The 26,535-nt window shown below is 42.1% G+C and overlaps 2 protein-coding genes across 2 annotated transcripts in view; one reads left to right on the top strand and one right to left on the bottom strand.

Annotated features, from left to right (window-relative positions):
• The first annotated feature begins 336 nt into the window (after positions 1-336).
• On the top strand, positions 337-14,957 carry LOC112103632 (coiled-coil domain-containing protein 74B-like). The gene is made up of 8 exons (XM_026660545.1): positions 337-1,026; positions 3,262-3,306; positions 8,924-8,980; positions 9,572-9,731; positions 10,327-10,537; positions 10,670-10,752; positions 12,511-12,564; positions 14,591-14,957. The coding sequence occupies exons 1-8, from the start codon at positions 756-758 to the stop codon at positions 14,727-14,729; spliced, it is 1,020 nt and encodes a 339-aa protein (XP_026516330.1). The 5' UTR covers positions 337-755; the 3' UTR covers positions 14,730-14,957.
• Positions 14,958-16,048: 1,091 nt separating this feature from the next.
• Positions 16,049-26,535, bottom strand: part of MED15 (mediator complex subunit 15) — a 47,631-nt gene continuing 37,144 nt past the window's right edge. The window contains exons 10-18 of the mRNA XM_024195508.2: positions 24,755-24,897; positions 23,651-23,778; positions 23,105-23,239; positions 22,648-22,711; positions 20,507-20,573; positions 19,578-19,738; positions 19,205-19,371; positions 17,742-17,840; positions 16,049-17,633 (exon numbers count right to left, since the gene is read on the bottom strand). Of these exons, the coding sequence (XP_024051276.1) occupies positions 17,497-17,633; positions 17,742-17,840; positions 19,205-19,371; positions 19,578-19,738; positions 20,507-20,573; positions 22,648-22,711; positions 23,105-23,239; positions 23,651-23,778; positions 24,755-24,897 (1,101 nt within the window). The 3' untranslated portion in view covers positions 16,049-17,496. The remainder of the gene's footprint in view (positions 17,634-17,741; positions 17,841-19,204; positions 19,372-19,577; positions 19,739-20,506; positions 20,574-22,647; positions 22,712-23,104; positions 23,240-23,650; positions 23,779-24,754; positions 24,898-26,535) is intronic.

Raw genomic sequence — 26,535 nt, 5'->3', positions numbered from 1 at the left:
GGCCCAGGGTGTGTGTGTGGGGGGGCTGGGCCCAGGGTGTGTGTGTGTGTGGAGTGGCTGGGCCCAGGGTGTGTGTGTGTGTGTGGGGTGGCTGAGCCCAAGGGTGTGTGTGGAGGGGGGAGTGCTGGGCCCAGTGTGTGTGGGGGGGTGGCTGAGCCCAAGGGTGTGGGGGGGGTGGCTGGGCCCAGGGTGTGTGTGGGGTGGGCTGAGATGGGAGGGGGAAGGAGGTGGCTGAGATGGGGCTGTGTGTGGTGCAAAGGGGGGTCCCAGTTCCAGCCGGCTGACTATACTCACATTCTTGTTCTCTCCTCCCTTCCCCATTCTAGGTTGGCAGTTGTAAATTTGAGGGCCATGTGCAGAAATGGCTGGTGACCACGAGGAGGCTTTGGGCAGTGATACCTGCCCCATCCCCATTCCCCTGTGAGGGCAAGTTACGTAGAGCAGAGCCCCAGGCAAAGGCACACAGAGCCATAGTCCACCCCCTCTGTCAGAGACAGTGAACACACGCCCCGGTGTCAGAGCCAAGTCCTGAGGAGACCCCCCCCGAACCCATGATGCCATAGTGAAGGCACATTTGCATGCTAGGGGTACAAAGCACATACAGGGCCTGACCTCATAAAGACTGAAGCACATTAAACATGGTCACTGACCCTTGTTCAACTTCAGTGGCATTTCCTCAGCTACTTTACTGAGAAGCTGTAGGCTGCCCACGTAACCCTAGCCTGAAAACGACTTTTGTATCAGGACCTTTGAGGATGAATAATACCAGTTTGCCTTCGCTGGGGAACCTACCACAGTGGTCAAGAGTAGGACGACTGGATAAATCAAGCCATCTTCAACTTGGCATCGAGAATAACCAGGGACCTCAGCCTCACTCTCAGTCCCAATCTGTTGAAGTCTGGAAAAAAGACCCACATAAACTAGTCATGGATTTGGAGAGAAGCCTGAAGTTCCTGCAGCAGCAGCATGCTGAGACCCTAATGAAGCTTCATGAGGAAATTGAGTATCTCAGAAGGGAAAACAAAGGTGAGCTGACTTTCCATGTACAACCTTGTATAGATTCTGAAAGCACTAGATGAGAGATTGGAGAGTTGTCACTGCAAGTCGAGTAATCTTTGATCTCTTTTTACTCAAACTTGCTAAGTTGTGAATTAATTACAATGAATGTAGGTTTTGCTTCTGCAAAACTTTGCTTTTATACCCCCACATTTCTTCTTCCATGTCATCTCTTTAAAGAGGTCCCTGATGCCACTTGCTTAGGCCTACCGTTCCTTGTGCTTTTCACAAGAGTTTTGTTTTGAAATTGTTAGAAAATATTTCCTAACACTTAGACCAGGGGTCGGCAACCTTTCAGAAGTAGTGTGCCGAGTCTTCATTTATTCACTCTGATTTAAGGTTTTGCATGCCAGTAATACATTTTAACATTTTTAGAAGGTGTCTCTCTATAAATCTATATTATATAACTAAACTTTGTTGTATGTAAAGTAAATAAGGTTTTTAAAATGTTTAAGAAACTTCATTTAAAATTAAATTAAAACTCAGAGCCCCCTGGACCGGTGGCCAGGACCCAGGCAGTGTGAGTGCCACTGAAAATCAGCTTGTGTGCCGCCTTTGGCACGTGTGCCATAGGTTGTCTACACCTGACTTAGGCTATAACAGGGGATATAAGAAGGGAATTCTAATGATTTTGACTGTGAGGCTAACAAAAGCTCAAAGACAAATCTGGTCAGTTACTGACTCCAAAGCTTGAAAATGCATAGGAGGCTGGATAACTTGGGGAAAGGCAATGAAATTAGTCTTTCACACCGAGTAGGCCACCACTTCAGTTTACCGGGGGATGGATACATAGTAGTACATCTGAAATGAGCTGGTGTGATCACAAGTTTAGTTTCTACTGGACAAGTGTTCACATTACAAAAATACCATTTAAATTAGCATTCCTGTCATCCTTGAGAGAAGCTATCGACTGAATCTTTGTAGAGAGAATGTGCCCTCTGTCTTGTTGATTGTTTCTCCAGATCAGGGTTGGGGTATATTGTCAATAAGAGATGTAGGAAAAAGTGTCAGTATGACAGACTGGTTAATTTAGAGCACAGCTGGTTTACCAGAAATACAACCATGAGAAAATTGACAAAACAGTTCAAAGCTTGTTGTACCTGGACAACAAAAAATTACTTTACATTCATGGTAACATCAGTAAATTCTTTAGAGGTCAAAGTAGCTAGATCGGGGTGGGCAAACTACGGGCCGCATCCGGCCCACCAGCCGTTTTAATCTGGCCCTCGGATGCTGGGGTGCGGCATCTGGGGCTTGCCCCACTCTGGTGGCTCCTGGAAGCAGCAGCATGTCCCCCCTTTGGCTCCTACGCATAGGGCCAGCCAGGGGGCTCTGCTCCACACACTGTCCCCGCCCCAAGTGCCGCCCCTGCAGCTCCCATTGGCCGTGGTTCCTGGCCAATGGGAGCTGCGGGGGTGGTGCCTGCGGCTGGGGCAGCGTGCAGCAGAGCTGCTTGCCCGCCCCTCCACGTAGGAACAGGAGGGGGGACATGCTGCTGCTTCTGGGAGCTGCTTGAGGTAAGCACCACCCGGAGCCTGCAACCCTGCGTCACACCCTCCCCGCCCCAATCCCCTGCCCTGATCCCCCTCCTGCCCTCCAAACCCCTTGGTTCCCGCCTGGAGCACCCTCCTACACCCCAGTGCCCTCACCCCCCTGCATCCCTCCCCGCCCCAGCCCAGAGCCCCTTCCTGCACCCTGAACTCATTTCTGGCCCCACCCCAGAGCCCGCACCCCAATCCCAATTTCATGAGCATTCATGGCCCGCCGTACAATTTCTATACCCAGCTGTGGCCCTTGAGCCAAAAAGTTTGCCCACCCCTGAGCTAGATGTTTGGGCTAGTAATAAATCCTTGTTCATTGTGCAGAATACACAAACTAGTTTCATTCAGTGTGACCTGAGTTATGCTATACTTCTGTGTGCATACTTGTCTTAAAACTACTGAAATAATTTCTTTAACTCTACTTCCAAGCTCTGCCCTCTTCCCAATATTAGGTTTCACATTATGGTTACTCCCTCACCCTTTCTGAGCCAATACGTTTATTGTACATTTTTAATGAAAAAATTTTCAGTGTGTCAGAAATGTTGAAAGCTGATGAGAGTGACATTCTCTAGGGACAAGCTTAGCTTTACTCTATAATGGGAAAAGGGAAATTAAGGGGGTATAGAGAGAGTTCAAACTAAATTGTGTTCTCATTTGATTACAGAGCTTCATTATAAACTCATAATGAATCAGTCGCTGCAGGTAAAAGGTAGGTTCCGCTTTTTACTGTTCTAGAAGTAGGATGATCTAGTAAGTGTCTTATTCCCTGGAAGTCCCTTTGTCTCCCCTCATTAATTTTATTAGTAATAGACATTTTGCCTTGGTGCTTTGTCTATTTCCCAGTCCTGAGAGAGAATCTTGGAAGTGTCGCCTCCCCTCTGCAATGCAGAAATGTTCTAGCTCTCCGGTGACTGAAGACTGCGTACAGTGAACGCAATCTTGCTGCTTTCATGTCAGAATTCAGTTTTCATGGATTTGTAGGGGAAAATGGAATAGCTAAGTGTGGCCTGAGTTTCATTATTCTGATTGAGATGTGAGTTGTCTGCCCTAAGCCAACACATAGATTGTAACCTGTCAATCATGCCAACCTGAGTGGGTTAGGTCAACTAGGAAGCATATTAGCAAGCCGTGAGAACCTTAGAGACAGTACTTGCCTGCACTATAATGCTCTTCCATTCACATTATTCTACAGATAAGACCCTAAGGACCCCTCTGTACTAGAAACTTTTGCCAGTATAGCAAGAGCAGTTAAATGTGATTTTTTTGCGAGGGGGTGGGGGGGGGGGAGAAGAGGGGTAGGAGGTGGCAACACCTTTATACAACAAAAGCCCTGCTGTAGATGCAGTGATACTGGCAAACATTTTTTGGCAGTATAATTTATTTTGCTCGCCAAACATTTATAAGATATACTAGCTAAAGCACTGTATGGCTGATATAAGTTGCATCTCTACCAGGAGAGTTTGGACAATATTGCTACATTGGCAAAGCTTTCACAAGTACAAACATTCATTGAATGTATCTCATAATAGTTTTTTCCCTTAAAGCTTTGGCTTCTGGAATGGTAATTACATGATAATGTTGGTTTCATTAAAAATTTTTCTAACTTTCATAGCTCTAGAGAACAGCATCCCTACAGGCTCAAAAACCAGAAGGGAAATAAAAAGAAGCCCCAATTTATTATTTTGCAAAATCTCATGATGTGTTAGGGCTTGACTTACAACTTTAGAATGTTTGGGGGTCGGCCATACTGAATCTTTCACCCATGAGGCAAATCTATATGCAGTCCATTAACTTTACTGATATGCAAGGTCGAAGTTCAGATCCTTGTGGAGAATATTTATTACCTTTATGCATCCATCATGCCAGACGACCGAAGGGATCTGTATCTCCACAATCTATCATAAGAAAAGCCTCAGCAGAGATGATGCATAATCAAATGTTCAACCTAAAATACACTATGCACTTGTGCTATGCTCTGAAGGTCAATACTCACTCTGGCAGATTGCTAGAGGAAGCAAGTTCTACAGTTAGGAACCCTGCCCATAAAAATACCCTGCCACATGTCTTCAACACCGCATATCTAGGATGTCAACGAAAGTACCTTAGCTTACCTCAGTTACTGTGGTGGTTTGTAGGGAAAGCAGCACTTGTGGAAATAGCTGGGTCCTAACGCATGTTGCACTTTATAGATTATTATTTATTTGGTGTATGCAATCTGGTCAAGTCAAGCCACAGCATTCTTATCAACAATGTTCAAGGCACAAAGACCTCCATTTTGCAGTCATTTTGCAGTCCTCAACAATGTGTATCATGGTTTGTGGCTGCCCATGGTGACATAATGGACTGTCTCTAAAATGCCATCGAAATTCTGCTGCAGCACAAATTCCATGTCTGGTACCGGTTGAGAAGGCTCCATTGCCTTTGTGGTACATTAAACCCGGACTTGACGCTGATTGGGGTATGAGACAAGATAATTATTTGTCACTTTCTCTGTGGATTATGAAACTTACCACACGTCCTCTACTGTAAATCCTTCACCCAGTAAACGTATCCACAGCGGGCGCGATGAGGGCAGATGACCATATGGTGGATTAAACAAGTCGTTAGTTAATGGTAGATATGGTATATCACACAATTTCATCATGAACTTTACTACACACTTTCCTCTCTGTGAAAACTGGGTGGAGCAATATTGCAGAGAACCGGTAACCATGGTAGAGGAGAAGATTTAAGTGTGCCTGAAATAATACGCATAGTAGAATTAAGTTGTACGTTGATCATCTTTGTGTGAGACAAGTGAGCCCGTACTGGAGTGAAGTACTCCACCGCTAAGTAACAGAGTGCCAAGGCTGACGTGCGTAATGTTTGGGCCTGGGCCCCTCATGTTGTTCCGGCCAATTTTCCGAGCAGGTTAATGCGCATTTTGACCTTAGTTGCTGTCTTTGTAAGATGATCTTGATATATGAGAGTTCTATCCAACATGACACCTAGATGAATCGGGTGTGAATCATGCTTTATTTGCTGGCCATTGAGAACTATATTCAGCTGTCTGCCCACTTGTGCATGATGTAAGTGGAAGAAACTTAACACAGTCTTACTTCCACTTGGTATCAGGTGCCACCAATGACAATAATCGGCCATAGCCGCCATATTTGCATTCAAAACATTTTCAAGTATGTCAAAGGAGTGTGACTGAGTGCCGAGGCATATGTCGTCTGCATAAACAAACTTGCGAGATCCGGTATACGGTAGGTCATTCGAATATAAGTTGAATAGTGTTGGAGATAATACTGTTCCTTGCGGGAGGCCATTCTTCTGGTGCCTCCAAGTACTTATTCTATCACCAATATGCACATGGAAATGGTGATTTCTCAAAAACAGAGCCATTGCACGTACAAACCAACTTAGAATCATAGAATATCAGGGTTGGAAGGGACCTCAGGAGGTCATCTAGTCCAACCCCCTGCTCAAAGCAGGACCAATTCCCAACTAAATCATCCCAGCCAGGGCTTTGTCAAGCCGGGCCTTAAAAACCTCCAAGGAAGGAGACTCCACCACCTCCCTAGGTAATGCATTCCAGTGCTTCACCACCCTCCTAGTGAAATAGTGTTTCCTAATATCCAACCTAGACCTCCCCAACTGCAACTTGAGACCATTGCTCCTTGTTCTGTCAATGATGATCTTGGCTTAGTTCTGGGCAATTTCACCAAAAGGCCAATGTTCAAACCGTATCATATGCCGCAGTCAGTTCAAGAAAAACTGAACAGTCTTCAGCTGATGTTGGAAGCCATTTTTGATTAATGTTGTAAGTGCCAGCACTTGATCACATGTACCATTACCACAGCAAAAAACAGCTTGCTCTGGTCCCAGCATGCCTTCCACATATGCCTTCTTTGTGAAATCAGACACTCAAGCACCTTAAAACAGATGCTCAGAAGTGAAATTGGTCTGTAGCTTGAAGGCAAGTGTGGATCTTTCCCAGGTTACAGCAAGGCAATGATGTTCACTTGGCGCCAGATTCTAGGCAGTCTGGATTCCCGCAGAAGTCTGTTGAAAAACTGAACAAGCCATTCCTGAGCGTGAGGACCCAGATGTTTTCATAAATTCAGGTGCAATCTATCATATGCAGGAGCTGAACCGGTTTTTAAATCATTCAGCACTTTCTTTAATTCCAGACTAGTGAATGGCTCCATCCTACTATCGGCAGGATTACTTCTTAGGAAATAGAACAGGAGCACTTGTGGCACCGTAGAGACTAACAAATTTATTTGAGCATAAGCTTTCGTGGGCTACAGCCCACTTCATCGGATGCATGTAGTGGAAAATACAGTAGGAAGATATATATACACACACACAGAACATGAAACAATGTGTGTTACCATACACACTATGAGAGTGATCAGGAAATTTCTTAGGAAATGTTGCCATTTGTCATGTACCTGGCGTTTGACAACTCTGTCAACAGGAGCTTTGGCAACCTTCAACAGATGACTGGCAATCTGGTTTGGAGTAACTGCTGGCCTGCTTTTTGTACATGGGCATTTGAGCTGCACCTAGTCAACAAATTAAACTCCAGCTCTTCCGACTTGACCACGTAAAGTCAAGCACCACTGTCGCTTTCTCTCTTTGAGTCCAGCGAGCGGCATCCAATGATTCTGTAAGATGGTCTGCAATCTCTGGATCACCTGACTGCTCAAACTGCATCAGCAAGTCTGCACAATCCTCATTCAAACATGGAATGTGCGCTGGTTGGAAACCATGTGGAATTGTTGCACTTGCAGCTTTAAAAAGGACACAACAGAAACAATGGTTTGCATCTCCTTGGAGATGGTTAATGGGATGGTTACAACGCTCCATTCTAAGTACTCTGTAAAGGAGCCCCAATGTGCCTTCCGGAAGTTCCATCTAGGCTTTGGTACACTCCTTATAGTTGGCAGATGGAAGACACATTCCCATCTGAATCAACGGAGGACAGCGTTGGCTATGTGGAAAATCATTAAGTACAGTACACGCCGCTGGCTAATGGGTGATTGGCAAATGATGTGACCCAGCACAGGTCTGGGCAGTAGTCCCTATTCCAGCATATTGAATGGAAGATACCATACTGCTTAGGATCATGGACTGGTGCGAGATCATTATTTGTTGCCCACTCCCAACAGTTGTTCACCGTTTGGGTCTGCAATTGCATAACCCCACTTGCTGAGATGACTATTAAAGTCACCAACATACACGCCCGCATGCTTAAGCCTTGGGAGAACATGTGGAGTCCATGTTGCACCCAGTGGCTTGTACATTTGTGATTTGAAACCCACTGACTTTAATTGTGTCACGAAAAGGTGAATATTCAACATGGACAACATCTGATATATCACTATGGGTGTACGTGGCTCGACCATGTTTTGCATGAAGACTGTGACAACATTGAAACCAATTATCTTAAACCAATGTGCTTCATTCAGCATGATGAGATTTTCTTGTAAACAAATGTCAGCTAGAACTTCCTTTGCCAGAACACCAATAAGTTCCTGCTTGGCAGCAGACAACCCTTCAACATTCATCTGGAGGAGTTTAAAGGCTGGACCTATGTCTAGAAAATCTTTGTCCGGAACCTTTATAGATTAAAACATGTTGAACTTCATTCAGAAGCAGACGGGGTCTGGTGTATTTCACTGCACGTTAATATGCTCCTGCTGATTCACACGTAAGCAGATAGGATATCTCACATTCTGCTTTAGCCAAAGCTTCCAAGGTATGCCAAAGTAGTAGATGGAAGTTGTCCAGATGAGAGGGGACAAAAGACATGGCTGATCATAGTGAGATCAGCTTTAGTAAAGAAAGGCTGCAGCCTCTAAGTTAACTGCAGAGAACTGTATGAACCACCACTGCTACCTAGGTATACAAGTGCAGTCAGGAGCCCAGGAGTACCTTGCAATAGCCAACTACTGTGACCAAGGATGAACAAACTCCACCAATAAGCAGCAGTCAGTCTTCAATGTTCCTAGTTGCTTAACCTTGCCCCTGAGCATCCCTCCCTTTTACAGATCAATCTTCAGTGATTTTATCCAGGTCTTCGTGCTCATATTGTGTTCCATGCTGAGTGCAGAAAACACTCCCACTGGTTAAACCAAGCGGCCGTTCTGGTGCTATGGGAAACAGTTACATTGCAGGTTGCTCTCAGCAATCCTGCATGTAGAGCGCCTTGGCTCTGCAGACTTTATTTAAATAGTTTACCTGTGTTTCCTATTCTAAACTGAGGATAATATAGCCTCTTTGCTGGTCAGTTCTATGATCATAATACCCAATTCATCACTTATTCTTCTTTGCAGGTGATAATTTAACTCCCACCTTGTCTGACAAGTTCCTTTCAAGGCAAGGTTCAGCAGGTAAGATAGCTTAAAACTGCAAGATTTAACTTTAGGGGTAGCAGGACTAGTAACTGGATATAGTAGAGAAGGAGGGGAAGATAAATTATTAAATGAAAATATCTAGGCCTAGATATAGAAACGGGAAACAATGTAAAAGTCTGAATCCCTCTAAGATTTGTTTTAAATCTCTCTTCTTAAGGCTCGATGATGATGATCAGGAGTCCTAGTATACCTGTTTTTCTCTTATTTGGATCATGTGTGCTTACACACAGATTTATAATCCCTTTTACATTATGACTGAGTTGCTAAGAAATTGGGAGAGCAAAGCCTAAGTTTGGGTTGCTTCTAATTTACGGTTGTTAGTGCTAACATAGTAAAATAGGATTTCTTGACACTAAGTGTTAAAGGATTAAAATAAGCTAAACTACAATGAAGCTGTTCAATTGCTCACAAAATAAAGCCATAAGATAGCATGGAATACCCTGAACTGCTGTGGAGATGCGGGTACTTAAAGCTTGTATCTGCAAGCTGTTAGGTCTCTGGCCTGTGATATGTGCACACACATGCCCCCTCCCTTCTTCCCTCTCCCCTTCATATTTTGTCTAACAGCTGCTGCAGGCTCTAGGTATTCACTGACAAACAGGCAGCAGATGGACCAGCCCAAAAAGCAAAAACTGAATACAGAAGAACAGGTGGTCAATGTGGTACAAGGGGAACCAGAGCCTCCCCGTCCAAAGGTGGAGAAGCCACAAGAGGAGGTTCTTTCTAGGTATGAGCAAGCTATCAGCATACAGCAATTGTAGGCAGCTCATTTGAGGTTTCTGGGTTGTAAGTGTGTGTTCTTTTTTGAGTCTTTGACCATGTGGAGCCCACTGATGGTGCACATGCACCTTGCATATCTTAGAAATAGAAGTAATGTCAAATACAAATTGAGGAGGGTTAGGAATAAATTAGTGAGCAACTGATTCTAGCAGTGGTACTTAGGAAGCTCTTACGGAATAAAGTCTTCAATTGAGGTGTCTGTGTATTGTAGTGGGCATAGACAGAAGTGCAAATTGATTCCAAGGAAAAACTCAGGCGTAAAGTGTACGGCCGTGCACCATTCGAGACAGAGGATACACAAAGTAGTAGTAGTTTAGCTACAGCGAAGGATGTGATCCTGTAGAGTTAAGACTCCTGGACCTGCCATGTTTCCTTCATTTCCCACTTGTGAAATAAGTATAATACCTATCTAATACCTCGCTCTTGAGAGTCTTAATAAATGTTTGATAAATGTTTTGGTGAGGTAAATACAATAAATATTTAGACATTTAATCCATTTCCCTTGTGATTCTTTTATTCCTTAATTGTGATCAATTTTCTAGAGAGGACAGAGAAGTCTCTGATAAAATTACATCTCCAGTACTTTCACTGCCATGCCAGATTAAATCTGGGCAAGCTCAGGTACCACCAGCCTCCTCCAACCCTTTCCTGGTGAGTGTCCTCCCCTCCCACATCCGGAAACCACCTACACTGGAAGAGTGTGAGATTGTCATTCACCAGCTATGGAACATCAACCACATGCAGGCACAAGAGGTGAGGCTGTTGACCCCAGCTCAGTCAGTCTACTTTATTCACAGCTTTTAAAATGCAGTAAGTTTGTGGTGATATAGGAAATAGATTTTCAGAGGCAAGCAGAAAGGTTATTTTCTCCTCTCTGTCCTTCAGCTGATGTATTTGAAATCGTATCTGGAGGACATCCACAAGAACAAAAGGATTCCTGAAGACTATCTGCTAGCCAGCCAGATTGGGTAAGCTGTTCTGAGTTATGGTTCAAGGCTAAGCTATTAGATTCTAGTCAAGTTCGCTAGTTCCCTTTCTGCTTTGTACTGGAGTGAATTTGCAGAATAGAGCCCATATGCAAGGTGCTTAGATAGAGGCCACTAGCGAGCTTTGACTTTGTATGGCTTCCTTCCTTAAATCACAAGGGAAAGTTATCTTTGAGCCACCTCTACCCCTCTCAAACTTTCCAGAATGCAATCTGTTAATGTGAGTTGAGAGGATTTAAATATGACAGGACTTAATATACATCTACACACAAGGGGCCAAATCCTATATTATAACAAGACTACTGCACACAGCTGTTAACAGCACTAACCTAACTGGAGATAAGTGTCCATAAACTTAGGGTGCAGGTAGACAGCGTTGTCAGTTTGTTCTTTCAGAGCACTTACATTCATTTAAGCTATCAGCCTAGAAGGAGTTGAGACACATGGTTAACAGAATCTACTCAATCCAACTGAAAGTCAGACCCTTCCATGTATGCCCATTTCTGAAAGATTCAGAGGGACTATATGGTTTGAAGGCTTATGTTTATTTTAAGGAATATGATTTTATTTATAGTGTGGTACTGTTTACAGACCCCATTTGGGTTTATGGCTATATTGTAGTAGGTGGTATACAAATACATTGTAAGCTCTTCAGGGCAGGAACTGTTGCCGTCTAGACAACGAACAAGAGATTACAAGGGCAACAAAAAAAAGATCATGGGTTACACAGATTTCCCTTACCTTTTACCCACCTCCTGTACTAGTCCCACAACTGTTCTCCAGTTAGACTCTAGAAGGATAGTAGGTCTGTTAGAGTAGCATTTGGAGCAGCCAACTAACAAGGGGTGCAGATTCAGAAGGTACCAAAAGATCAACTAGCCTGATCTGAATACCAGAGACCATTAAACTTCACCATGTTACCCCTATGTTGAACCCAATACCTTGTTTGACTAAAACATGTCTTCCAGAAAGGCATCAACACATGGAGAATCCTCCACTTCCCTTGGTAGTTGGTTCCAATGGTGAAATCATCCTCACTGTTACAAAATGTGTCTGACTTCAGCTTCCAGCCCTTGGTTCTTGTTCTGCCTTTCTCTGTTAAATGAAAGAGCCCTTTAGTAGCTGGTATTTTTTGTGTGAAGGTATTTATACACTGTAATCAAGTCACTTCAGTCTTTTTGAGAAGCTAAACAGCTAAACTCTTTAAATCTCACATTTTCTCCAGCTCTCTAATCATTTTTGTGGCTCCTTCCTGCACTCCCTCCAATTTCACAGACACCAGAACTATACATACTATGCCAGTATGTCTCATCAATGCCATTTACAGAGGCATTCCTACTTACTGCTCCCCTGTTTATACATCCAAAGATCACACTGGGACCCCATGTTGAATTGCATGACCCCTAAATCCTTTTCAGAGCAATTGCTTTCTAGGATACAATCCCCATAGGTATGGCTTACATTCTTTGTTCCTAGATGTATAACCATGCATTTGGCTGCGTTAAGGTGCATTTTGATTGAATAGGCCCAGCTTATCACATGAGCTAGATCACTCCATATGACGGCCCTGTCCAGATGCTGTGGTGCAGCTTCTCCTATTCTCAATGTTCACATGCAAGATTTATTATGTTATTTTCAAATCCAAGTTACACAGAGCCAGCACAATCCATCAATGCTCTGCTACTATGCTACAGAGTGAAGTAGCCAAGGTATCATATCTGCAAATATTTTTTGATTTAGGAATCAAGAAGTTTCACGATTACCCAAAATGCTAAAAGGTACATCTAAGAAATGGTAAGTACTTCTACTTTCTTTAAAGCTTAAGACACTTCATGAAAAAGCCATGCTAGTTACACCTATAATGTAATCAGCTCTTGAGTCAAGCATGTGATGCCTTTAGCAATTAAGTATTACATCATAAAGTTAAAAACAAGCCTATTATTGGTTCTCTCCCCTCCCCCCCGGCCAATCTTTCACCTTCAACATTATCATCAGCCACAAGACTCTCCCCACTTCTTAAGGTCATGATTGCCTAAAGATCAATCCATATGCCCTGCTCAGGAGATAGCTGCAGTGATCTCTTCTGAAATCTGACTATCTGGCTTATTTTCAGTGCCCTACTATAGCCACAGGGGATGCTGCACAAAGTGTTTTAATCACTAATTCTTTGAGGGTTGCTTTTGCATGTTCACACTACGAGCCCCCTTTTTAGAGTTCTACACCCAGGACTCAGGTAATAGGAACTGTATTGCCTCATGGGGCTTCTTTGTCAAACATCTGATGCTGATGTAGTCCCATGGGACACTCACTTTTCTCTGAGGATCACAGAGCTCAGCAACATCCTATAGGTATGCGAAGTCAGAGGCAACAAAAACCTCTCCCAAGGAGGCAGGACATTAAAGTGTGGTTCCACTGTGCAAAATAGCAAGTCATCATCTTCACTCAGACCTCCCTTTTGTATTTTCAGAGTCGTATGCTAATAACATTTTACTCCCATTAGCTGTGTTGGCTCTGCAGTGCTGAAGGAAGAATGGATTAAGATTCTTTTCTGGCTCCCACCTTAGAATTATTTGCTAAAATTCGAATGGAAGGCCAAGTTCTACCCATAATGAGATTACACACACAACTTTTCCATTGTCACTGAGGAATCAGTCACACAGCAATTTGAATTTTAGATTGCAGTGGGATTTAAAAGCAGTACTCTATTTTTTAAGGATTGCATGAAAGGGAAATAGGAAAGCAATATTCTGATCTTACCCAGTCATTTGAACAAGAAAAGAAATCACTAGGTTAGACTATGATTATTGCCATCTTCAAAGTACACAGAAACAAGTATACAATAAGTCATACAGGCCCTTTTATGAAGACAATAGCTCAGCCCAGGACTCATCCTGTGCATGGGCTTTCTCCATTCCAAGATGCTGTCAAGATAACAGAGCCAATTAACAAAGTTCCCCACCTATAATAGGAGGAATAAAATTCTGAACTCTCCACCCTTAATACATCTTTTCATGCAGATGCTGCAAGCACAACTCAAACACTATTTAAAAAACACAGGTGACAGATACAGCTATGTCCCTTTAAAAGTTGAAGTGAACAATGTTTATTAAGGTTTTTCTGCAAGTTAAACTGTAGGATCTCACTTCTTTCATGAAACAGGGAAGTTGTGGGGTTTTTTGATACTGAAAAAAAATCAGGTCCCTCCTTTAGCTGCTTATTAGACCCCTGAAGACAGGACTAGTCTCTCCTATAACATGTGCTTTCAGCTAGTCAAAGCAAAGGAAGAAACCCAGCTTCATGCACTCAGTGTTACAGGAAAACAGAATCTTGAACTTGGAATTTGGCAGGTAATGAGCCATTCACACTTAAAATAATCTCTCTCACACATAGCGCTTTTCATCTGTTGATCTCAAAGCGTTTTACAAAAGTCAGTATCAATACCTTCATTTTACAGATGGGGAACTATGTCTAGTGGAAGGACTCATCAAAAAAGCTGCTATGCCTCCTAATGGTGACAGGGGTACTCACTAGCAGAAGGGCCCCACACACACTCCCATCCCATGAAACTGTACTGAAAGCCATCTCTTTTCCTCACTTTACTAGAAAAATAATTTAAGCACTCTGAAGGCTAGGGAGAGTTCTTACTAGAGAAATTTAAATCAGTGGGACACAGCATTGCGGAGGGTAGTTCATCCATCCTGTAGAATCACTGGGGTGACTAATGTGGAGGGTGACCCTAATCCAGTAGACCTTGGTAAAGAGAAAGTGATTTAAAATCATCACATTACTGATCATTCCTCTCTCCAACTCTTATCTCCAGTTTGATTTTAACTCCACTGCCAGCTGCTGAAAGGGCAGTTCTGCCAGCACTGAAGCAAACACTGGGAAACAGTTTTGCTGAGAGACAGAAGAGAACTCAAGCTATTCAAAGAAGCCGTCTTCGTCGCACTGTGCTTTAGTCTGGTTGTTCAGCAACTGCATTCCAGATTTCTCCTTAAAAGTGTTCCAGTAGCTACAGCACTCCCAGTATATGTTTGAGTTTACATTGTAGTTTCAACATAGATTGGTTTGCTGCTATTATCTCCCCACTTCAAGTAAAAATTAATTATGAAATCACCGTGTCTTCTATTCAGGAACAAAGAGCTTATGCTTCTACTGTTGCAGCTTTGCTTCATTCCTTCAATGATTTTCATGGGTACCACTCCCCTTATTCCTTCAGGATGTTTATTTTGTGAGTTAACTTAATGATGAAAGCCTGTAAGAGATTACTGTTTAGGAAATTGAATGCTTATCACTTTTAAGTATGTCAATGCAGTATCCCACAAACTTCTTTAGTTTGGCAGAGATTTTAAAGCAGCATACATTTATTTTTATGCAGGTATGGGCTGCACAGTTTTACAGATAACACTAGATTACTGCTAATGCATCAGTGGAAAGGCTGGAAGCCACATGCTACATCATGTTACCTGGCAGGACAAGATTTCACAGCTCTGCAGAGCTGTTAGATGGGAACTGAGCTGAATTTACAGTAGTCTTATCAGAATTTTTTTTTGATGCAGGTATAGGACTGATCAGCAGCAAAGGGGCAGTTGAAACTGTGGGGGGAGTCAGATATTACTCTGCTCTAGCTGCACACTTTTTACTCAGAATCTATAACATTCCATTGTTTCATCTTTGCTATGGGCTAGTTTCCATTCAACTCATGGCAACATAGTGGGTTGACTGCTCTGAAAACAAATATTGTGTGTACAGCAAGTATGCAAGATTCCCTATACCAGGCTGCTGATATGCATCACAACCTTATCCCCAATGGAGCAGACCTACGATTGTCAACATCACAGTGATAGGCTCCTTAAAAATATCTAAAAATGAGTGTGTGTGTTCATTCTTGTCTTCTCACCTGACTGTGCAACAGGGAAACAAACTGAGATGTTGGCTTTTATGATATGAACATCTGTCCACTAACCCATTTTACAAAAGCACCTGGACACCCATCTCATGGTATTAAGTTAGTAAAGATCTAAATTAAAAATCTTTCACCTCTATATAACATTTCCCTTAGCAATCTTTTGAACCTCTCCTCCAGTTGATGGTGAACTTGGCTGCTATTCTGCAGCATGGGACAACTAATGTAACGCCATATGCAATTTTTCCTCCCTCACTTCTGGGTGGAGAGATTTCAGCTCCCAATAGGACATATGAAGTAGGCACCAGCCTTTGGTCACTGCAGAGCTGTTGCCCAAGGACTAACATTGGAATGATAGTAGGTTAGTTTCAAACACAGGAATAATAATAAATTTATTACGATAAAACAAACAGATAATGCATTAGTTCATGTACAAAATATTGATACCACTCGGCTGCCTCAATCAGTGCTTACTAAGTACCCACATTTTAAAACATCCTAAAACTGATGACACCACACAGATTTACAGAGGTCACAGCAATTTCTTGACACCACTGTAAGAGTCCAGCTACTTGTCAGGGACTGTTGCACAATACTGGGGGATGGAGCAGGGTGTGATGGAAATACTTGAGACTTTGAAATTCCCTTACACGCAGGAATTGAGAGTGAATGAACTACAAAGATAGGGCAAACTGAAATGTAATCACACTGTGTATGGAACCAGTTACTTTATTCGCATTGCCTCACAACACAGCAGCTGCCATCAGTCTTGTGATCCTAACTGAGATGACCAGTAATACTTTTACAGTTGGGTGTCCCTCAGTGCCCAAGGCACGTAAGGTCAATTGTCAGTCTTGGACCTGAGCTGTGTTCAGTTTTTTTAAACAAAGATGCGAGTGGGATATGCAAACACTTCCCATGAGTTGCATCACTCCCCAGGGAAGCCAACACCCAAGAGAAATGCCAGGTAAGATGCAATTCCCCTGGTAAATATAAATGCAGATAAGTAGCTGCACCCTGCTGGATTCATTTACAGTGCTGCTATGAGTCAATCAATTGATTTTCCCTGCACACACACTTGGAGCTCACAGGGAAATCAGTCAGCATGCACACTGAATACCCCTCCTTCAGATCATCCAACTTTCTAAGAGTGAGAAATGCATGGTCCGTGCTAACCAAAAACCGTTTATACAAAGTAGTGTTTAAAATAAGCTATAAAATTTTTCCTATGGTTGGTTTTCCTCCTAAACATAATTATTCAGATTAATCTGACGCATTAGGGATGCCCTAAAAAGGCCCCGATTTCTCCCCTTTCTCCAAATTAAATTACCAGACTCCTGCAACCATAGGGAAGTTTGTGAGCACATTCTAGCTGCAGCTAATTTATTCTTGGGGCAATATCAAGTCACACAACATACAGAGTGTGAGGAATACTGGCATCAGGCAAAGTCTGAAGCAAATTAGGACATTCTCCCCTCTCCTTTCTATACCATTCAGACTCCCTGATGGAAGTCTACAAATAATTTCTTCTCTAAGAAGACAATAAAAGCCCCTCCTAATACATCAGTCTCAAGAACCATATATACATGTTCTGTATATGTGAAAATGCTGGCAAAGTCCACAAAGGCAGAAGATAAAAGCATGAAATCTAAATCTAACACCAGGTTCCCTATTGAACCTGGCACCTAGAAACAAAACAGTATAAGGCTTTTTCTTCTGAAGTTCCCTCCCAAAATGCCTGTGATTCTTCCAGTGGCCATGGGAGAGGCCAGCTGTCGAGACCCAATTTCTTTGCTTCATGATTTCACAAGGGAAGGAAGTTATGCAGCAGAGAGGCAGGCTTGACGGATACTTTGTGCCCAGGTGTTTAAGAGTGCTGTGACTGAATGCTTGTCTGGAAGTTGCAGCAATTTTGATGTCATGTACTGATACACTGACTGCAAGAAGGGATTGGCTGCTGGAAAAGAAAAAGGAGACAGCCCAGATAAACACAGTTGCACAACAACTGAATATCACATATTGATCCCCCACTTTTTAAAGTGATGCCATCCTATTGTCCCCATACCATATTGTCGAGAGTTGTCTATCCACAGAGGGCTCTGATCTGGATAGTCAGCTGGAACACTGAGCTGTAGTGGCGGGACATTTGGAAGGTTCTTGTCATCTAGAATTCAAACACATTTACTTTAACAAAAGATATTTTCCATCAGGGCATCAAAGTATGTCTTGCGTGGTGTTTTCCCTATGTCTATACATTATATACTGGAGTGGACAGGGAGGGACTAGATCTAATCTTGAATGGAACCAAGGCTATGAGTCTTCATTTCTGAAAAGCTCACTTTAAAAATGGCCTCTGCTTGCTGGAAGCGCAACCTGGAACTCCCAGCTCCACAACACACCCCACGCATCTCACCAATCTCAGTCTTTCATGAGGTGTACTTCATTTGAGTTTGGTTTCCTAAATACGAAATGTCTAGGCACTGTTCCTACTACACATGTAAGCCAGGACCAGAGCATTCCCATGTTTTGTCCGGTACACACTAAAATGAACCCACTTTACCTTTTTCTGTCCAAAGGCAAAACAAGTTCACATGAAGGTATACTCCAATCTTGCTTGGTTGAGAGAGAAGGGCAAAGACTTACACACACTTCCCCACTCACACCACCAGCTGTGACAACTGCTGGTGCAGCTGGGAAAGACATTTTCAATACAATTAGACAGATCCAGTTCCTCTATGTCCCAATACCATGTTTTAGGGTGCTGAAAACTTTTGTCCTGACTACACTAGGCATTAAACCATTTTCTAACACCAGTGGAGCTTGAGCCAAGGGTGAGGAATTATCAGCAGCAAACTGCACCCATCAGTGCAAGAGGCAGGATTTTTCATCTGTGGAGAGGAAATCTAACAAGATCCAGTTGTACTGTTTCACTCTTGGGATTCTTCCACACTGGCAACAATTACCTACAAGTCCAATTTATTTCTCACATCCCACATAGCAAGTTTCTTGAAATACAAGGAGAGAAAAATGTAGATATGTTTATAAATAGGCCACTTCATACTATCAGGAATTCAGATTACTTGGAGAGTTTGCTTGGATCCCAATTTAGGGAACCAATTAAATGCACACATGGAGCTACAAAAACCGCTAATATTTCAGTTTAAAAAAGCAGCATTTTATTCAGAGACTAGCCTAAAATACTGCCTTCTTTTAGTGTCAACACCATGATACTGGGGATGGGGGGTGCAGAAGAACACAGGATAATTTAGCTTTAGAAAGATCATTTCCCCACTTTCTAAAAAAGCTGCAAGTGGCTTAAATATCTAGCTACTTGTTCTGGGGTACATCCTGAGGCTGCTCCTGAACCAAGCTCTGCAGGATAGCACATTATCCATTACCACAACTCTGGCAAGCTAAAGAAAAACCATGATGAAATTATAGGCTGGCAAGATTTACAGCTGTACATATTCACAGGGGGAAAAAAAATCAACACCTCTTGAAAACAGTCTTCATTTCTTCTTAGCTTACCTAGCTTGCATATGAGGTGGACTGTGCCATTATTACTGCAATGGGAGGGATCCAGATTCACCAGGAATTTAGGATTTAATCTTGCGACTTCCCCTTGTAATACATTTGGTATGGTCTGCCTTTCATCCTCTTCATATTTACGCTTTCGAGGGGAAGCCATCTGGGCCCTGCGTAAAATACATCCACAAAAGGACTCAGAGTGGGCACCATGTTATGCCAAGTCCACATTTTTCAAACTAAGTTGATTTCTCAAGTACTTTACAGATGAGAAGGAAGCATGCATATATCCATCACCGCAGCCCATCCTTCCAACATTTCAACCAAATGATTAACTTCTCTTAAGTAGTCAGACAGCAGGGCAAAGAATACATACGTGATTGGAGGGCCATGTATCGCAGTCATAGCTGGCACAAAGGTACGGTAGAGGGAATGGTTGAAGACTGGTGAACGAATGTTTGCCAAGACAGCATCCAAAAGTGGCTGGCACAAATACTGCTGTTTGGTAGGGGGCACTGGTGGAGGTGGAGGCGTGGGCTAAAGCACAAAGAAGCACATCTTATTTTATGTGCTATCAGTCACAAAGAGAGTCCTTACAAGACACCTTGTTATATTACTCATTATGCAAACTTTCACTACAGTATTTCTAATACATTTAAGAATCCTTCGCATTCCTCTAACCTCTGTTTTGTGCTACTCTAGAAACACTTCCTGAGCATCCCTGCGTATACTAGCAGTAAAGTAAATCCAAATGAACTAACTGTGAATTTGAAATAGATTGGTTAAATTGTATTAAACCCCTACATGGGTACACTCATTCAGAATTAAACAAATTAAGCTAAATGAAATTAAGACCACTTAAATTCTGAACGAGAGTGTCCATACAGGGGTTTAATGCAGTTTAACTGATCTATTTTTGCATTCACACCTTTAAGTAATTGGGATTAATTTTTCTCACTGTCCCCATGTAGATAAACCCATAGTAAACAAAATCGACACTGTCAGTATCTTTCATGTAGAAATCCTGTCTTGGTGACATCTGCTAAAGACAAGAACAAGGATCATTCCTAGGTGCTTGTACAAGGCACGAATACCTGACAGTTCAGTAAGCAGAATAATTTTTAAGAGGTGTGCACAAGGACACGCCTGCTGAATGGCCCAGTGTTTAACCAGTTTTCTGTTTATTTGCTCAGTCCAGCACTGTGAACACAAAGAAATGGGAAATTTCTGCCAAACTGGTGCCCTCTGTGGAATTCACTGCCAGCCTAACTCTCCAGTAAGATGAAAAGTAAACCCATTGCTTACCACAGCCATGTCATTCTTGAGCTTCTCCAGAGCAATTTCACATTTCTGTAGAGTCTTCAGAGGGCATCTGAAAAGGAAGAGGAAAGAGTTAGCACAATTTGCTCTGCTGTCCAAGATGAGGATTTTGTGATATCTGAGCCTCCCATCCACATTATTTCAGTGCTGATATGCTTGGGTGCTGTTCAAAACAGGAACGATAGCTCTACCTCAGGGAGCTTAAATTCTAAGTTAGATCATATGGTTCAAACCTCACATTCTGGCAAATAAAGGTCCAATCACAAAGTGCTTAGATTTTTAAATAACTTATTTGGATCCTTGAATGGCTTTGCTGAAGGGCATATTAAGGAGGGACTTTAATGGAGACGGAAAGAATGAATACTACTATGTCTCAGTGAAAAAGAGCTGATTGTTGTCAGCAAAATAAAAGTTAACCCAGGTGGATTTCTCCAATCATTTCAATTAGCTCAAATAGACTATTACAGCAAATAAAACACACCTGACTTATCAGTTTACTGAATAGCTTTCTATGGAACTGTGAACAAAAGATCCCATACTGCATCTTAGGCAGGGTGGATAAAAATTAATGATTAAAAAAATCTTGATTTTTTTTTTAATTTAAATCCGATTTTTTGATAAAATGCTTTTTGAGGAAAAAGCCTATCTAAAGATAGTTTTAATTAAGATACATTATAGCTCAAAGATCTCATGGAATAGGGATTATAAATTCTAGTTCTATAGTATGAGACAATATATTCATGTAATGTTTAAGAAAAGTTTCATAAATGAGTTCCAACAGTTCATGGATTAGGGACCCAATCTTATGGGGTTCCACAGGCTTTTGTATAGATTATTTAGGTTAATCTTTCTATCTACCCAATGGGACTCAGTCTAGAAGATACCATCAGAGATGCTTAGTTTTGCAGTTCTCAAACTGTGGATTTGTGTCTCCAGAGGTAACATGCTTGTTAACAATGTTAAAAAAAACCAAAAAAAACAAAACAAAAAACCCCTTTTAAATAAATAAATAAATATATAGAGGTGAGAAATAACAGACCTCAACTCTATTGTCCCTCTGCAAATTTGTGTACACAGAGTCAATCCCTTACCTCTCTCTAAAAGTGCAAAGTTTCAAAAAGTTCAATGAATAGAAGATTGTTGGGGGCGGAATAGATCTAGACAAGGAGAAGAAGTCTGGAGATAAATGTGAGAAGTGAGGGACATATGCTTGTTTTGTTAAAATATTATATGTTTGCTGTTGAAGAAAAAAATCCAAAATACGTAACGTTGTTGTTAAATAAAAATAATTTAAATGTCTGTCTGGTGATGTTCTCCTCCCAATACAGCATGGCAAGAAAATCCTCCAAATATTAATGATTAACCTGTTGAATTGGAGATATTTATGAAGTCATTGGGAGGTGAACTATCTGCTTCAATTACCTTTGGTAAATGAAATAACCAACCAACCATTCATTTTCTGATATAGCTGTAAAACTAATCTGAAAAGTTTTCAAAATAAATCACTGTTTAAAAATGTATAGTGTGTACCTTCTAAAAATGAAATATATCCATCTCCGAGTTGTGAATAATATGTATTAAGGTTATAACAACCAACATGAATGCACTTTTATGTAGAAATCCATGATTAAATCGAGTCTTCCTGACTAATGATTTAAATCATTAAATCCACCCTGGTCTTAGGGTACATCACATTGTAAAATCTTTTGGCAGGATTTTGCACAGCTTCTTAGGTAGAAGTTGCAACACAGAAGTTAGAATGAATCAGCAAAAAAAAAAAAAAAAAAAAAAAAGAAAAAAAAAAAAAAAAAATAAGAAAAAAAAAAAAAAAAAAAAAAAAAGGGTTCTGAAATTTAAATTTCTTGCCCACCATTTCTCAACATAAAAGAAAGTCAGTGATACAACAACATTGAGAGTCTGCAAAAACAAGGAAATTCAGATTAGAGTTAAGAACTGTCTAGATACAACATGTTGCTGCAGGATGGTAGACTGATGTCTGGGACACCACTACTCATCTGGGACTCCATGGTAGCCTATGTATTCTCTCATATTCCTGAGAGTGGGTTTGGGAGGAAGAGAGTTCATTGGGGAGGTGCTGGCACAAGCTAAACAGAAAAGGAAGTTACCGTTTTGAAGGATCAGTCAGGATATCCAAGAGGCTCTTCATCTTACTCAGGTCCTTCTTCCTATCTGAAATAAAATGAAAAGGACTAGTGAGCAATGCACTCACTGCAGGCAGAGCTTCCAGCTCTGCAGTCATTAACACAGAAAAAGGAGGTTGGGAAAACTGAAAACATGACCCATCTAAGGAGAAAGTAGTAAAGACCTGTGATTCTCCATCTTTTCATAAGGAAGAGTCTGTATCCAAAAAAGTTTAGATATGGTAAAGAAAGAGAGGTCCTGGGAGAAAGGGGTTTGGAGATGAAAATGTTGCCATGCTTCAGAGTTAAGTCTTTGCAACCATGAGCAAGGAAAACAACAGACATAGGCTTAGTCCGCCAGAACCCCTAAAAGAGCAGTACACAGCTGTCTCCACCAAAGGCTGACAGGGAGAACTGTCCGGTAAAATACAAGGGGCCACACCTTCATTTTTATCAATCTTATTGATCATCCTCCGAAGTGGCTCGATGTACTTTGACAGCTGTTTGAGTTTCTCCAGGTACTGCTGCTCTTCAGACTGGCTGGAGCTTGCTGGACTCATGACGGAGTTTGGATTTCCTGCACCAGGCAAAAAGGTGAAGATTATACATCACATGTCAGAAGGGGTCAGAAAAAGCAGGACATTGGCTTATGAACTGTTGCTAGTGATTTCCAGCTGCATGAAACCCCAGAGCCAACAGACCTTTACATCCCCTTCTGGTTACCATTTCTGTTTTGTCAGAAAGTTATGAAAACCCTCATGTAATTCAATGACAAAAAAAATGAGATCAGACAATTCCAAAACTAGAATATTCTCCTTGCTGCACATGGCAAGTCCACCACTGAACTACTACTCACTGGTCGAGCTCCGTAGAGCCAAGGGCATAATCGTGCAACCTCAGATTTCTCTGTGTATGTTTTAGTTATACTAAGATGCATCACTGGATCATGCTCCACAGTACAGTTCTTATTGATGACAATATGAGTTACCTGGAGTGTTTAAAGGACCTGGAGATGGGACACTAAAGTTCTGTGGTGTTCGTGCAGCTGCTGGGCTCTGGGATGGTTGAGGAGATGGACTGGGGAGGAAGCTGCTGGGAGATGGGGCTGGGCCAGAGCTGAAGAATGGAAATGAAAGTCAATTCAACACTTAATATGAAGACAAAGTGGCCTGTAAGAAGCTAGCAGACGAAATGGTTAGTCTGAGCAGGTATGTTTTACTGAGTGCTGCTGCAGCATTCTGCACCCAGCTGCACTGGAGTGGGATTTACAAAAGTGCTCGGCATTGACTTGCTCTGCTCCCAGTAAAGTTCGTGGTAAAAATCTCATTGATTTCAATGGGAGTAAGGTTAGGCTAATGCTGAACACTTTTGAAAATCCCACCCTTATCTCACTGTACTGCCCATAGGCCCCAATCAGAATCAGGGCCTACTGTGCTGCTAGGTGCAGCACAAACAGGTCTCTTCCCCCAAAAATTTACAATCTGAGACTGACCCAGTTTTTTGTCAGTTTCACCACCACTCTTGCAAGGTAAAGATTCAGAATCCCTGCCAGAAAGGTTTGATTACAGCATTCAGTAAAGATTCCAAAACGAACACCACTGAATTTTGACTTAGTGGGAGAGACTCACTCTAGCAAGACTGAATTTTGTTAGTAGGTCTTTAGTAACTCCAGACATCTCTGAATAACTCCTCTCTCAACCCAGGAGCATAATGGGGCCTTTTTCTGCAGACCAAGCAGAAGCCTTGGATTTAGGGGCCATTGCCTTCTACTTCTGACATCCCATCCAATCCTTTAACTCCCACCTTTCATTAAGCCACAATAGTCAGGGGAGTATCTGTATGTGGCAACACACAGAGTAGCCTCAGAGAAGGTGAATGGGGAGGGGATAGCAATATGAGCATGACTCCCCCAGGTTCCTATGACATGACAGCCCAAGACCTCAGGGCATCACTAGGGTTGGACTCCCCACTAGAAAGTGCACCAAGGCAAGCACCTATGATAACTTTGTTTTAACCTCCATTCATGTTCATCACTATCTGGTGAGAGCATCTGCAGCTACCACGCACCTCAGGTGGTCACATTCTGGCTCACCTGACATTCGAGTTTGGCTGAGAAGTTGGCTGCCCTGGTTGAGGTGATGGCTGTGGCTGAGGAGGTGGTGGCATTGACTGGGGTGTCTGCGCTTGCTGGACAGGTGAAGGAGACGACATCATGGTAATGCTGCTCTGGCTGACCTGAAATGGGAAAGAATATATTCAACAAAGAAGAGAGCTGATAATGGGAACCTATCTAAAAAGGCTTTGGCTATGGTGAAAAGAGCATCCTCTGGACTCTATAAGAAACAGAAAGTGTTAGTTTCCTAAACTACTCCATAAAGAGAGCACTGCCAGTACCTCACATTTCTTTCTTGGGGCACTCAGGGGAATGTTTCACACTAACAGTTAAAACTCCAAAAAACATGAATTATTTTGGAGTCAGATATTGAGTTCCTCCTTCTTAGATTAAAATAGCAAGAGTTTCTTCTGAACTATCATTTCCTTTATTATAACTACAGTAAACAAGGTCATGGAGGACTGGCTTGAGAATTTATGACCACAATAAAAAACCCATCCTTATTTTTGCTTTCAATCTATATTCTTCAAACCCTTTTCTTATTTTTTGGCTACTGCATCCAAATCAGTTTTCTTTAGGAGGAGGGGGAAGGAAAGGACAATGTATGGAGAGTGAAACATGACTCTTGATATTCAAATCTGAAAGCCTGGGGGAGCCAGAAAAGTTTTCAAGTGGTTGGGATGAGGTGGGCAAAGGGGAGGTTATTTTGGTTTTACAGATAGGATGGGGTTGCATAAACCCAAAAGACAGAAGGCTCAAGTGGGGGAGAGTCTTCTAAGAAACCCCAATGACTTCAAATCTACAACCCGTGGCAGGAGAAATTCTGTGTACAATAAAGTTTGTTCTTCAACTTGTAATCATAAAGTGATGAAATTAAAGGATGCGGATTGAAATAAACCAACTTATTCCTATAATCTTATGGTGTTAACTCAGATAAACAAAGGTAAGTTGAGCTAGTCTACAAGACAGAACATCATGACATCACAGTATCCCATGAATTTACCATGAGTCTTCTAATGCGATTTTGATAATCAGCCAACTCAATTTCTACCATGTGGAAAGCAAAGAGCACAAAAATTCCATTCCAAACACTTCAGGTGCTCTGTAGATTTGCTCCTTTCCCTCACTAATTCAGAGCAAGCCCACTATTGTCACAGACCATTCTGAATGCAGCAAACATAGGAAGCATGGCATGATCTACCATATGCACCCAAAGGGTCACAAGGTATTCTTGGCCTGGAATACCACATCTTAAGGGTACAGAAAGAGTTAAAGTTTTACTAACTGGCTGTCCTCTCACATTCTCTTCTACCTCTTACACTCTTTACAATGAGCCAGAACATGAAGGTTACTATAATCCTACATGTGGTGTTCCAGTGAGCTGGATTTTAGTAAAGTGCCTCCCTCAGCACACAGGGCACAGCAAAATAGCAGGGAAAAGACAAGTGCAAAACTGAAGGGACGGAGATTCTAGACAAGAAAAAGTAATGAGCCCAAATGATCTAGCTAGATGGAAATCCAGAGCCTTTCTGAACCAACAGACACTCTACTAGTTGATCATCCACTAAGGTACAGCTTAAGGTTCATGGCAATGCAACATGTTATGGTCTCATTTCGACTTTCAGTAACACCATTCCTTTCCCAACCACTCCCCCATGACTTTAATCAGGGCCAGCTCTAGGCACCAGCAAACCAAGCACGTGCTTGGGGCAGCAGAATTCCAGACACGCCGGGTTTTTTTTTTTTTTTTTTTTTTTTTT

The sequence above is a fragment of the Terrapene carolina genome, unplaced genomic scaffold (genome assembly GCF_002925995.2).
Source record: "Terrapene carolina triunguis isolate 2854851 unplaced genomic scaffold, T_m_triunguis-2.0 Scaffold790, whole genome shotgun sequence".
Lineage (NCBI taxonomy): Eukaryota > Metazoa > Chordata > Testudines > Emydidae > Terrapene > Terrapene triunguis.
The sequence above is the reverse complement of the archived record's forward strand: the minus strand, read 5'-3'. Positions and strand labels throughout refer to the sequence as shown.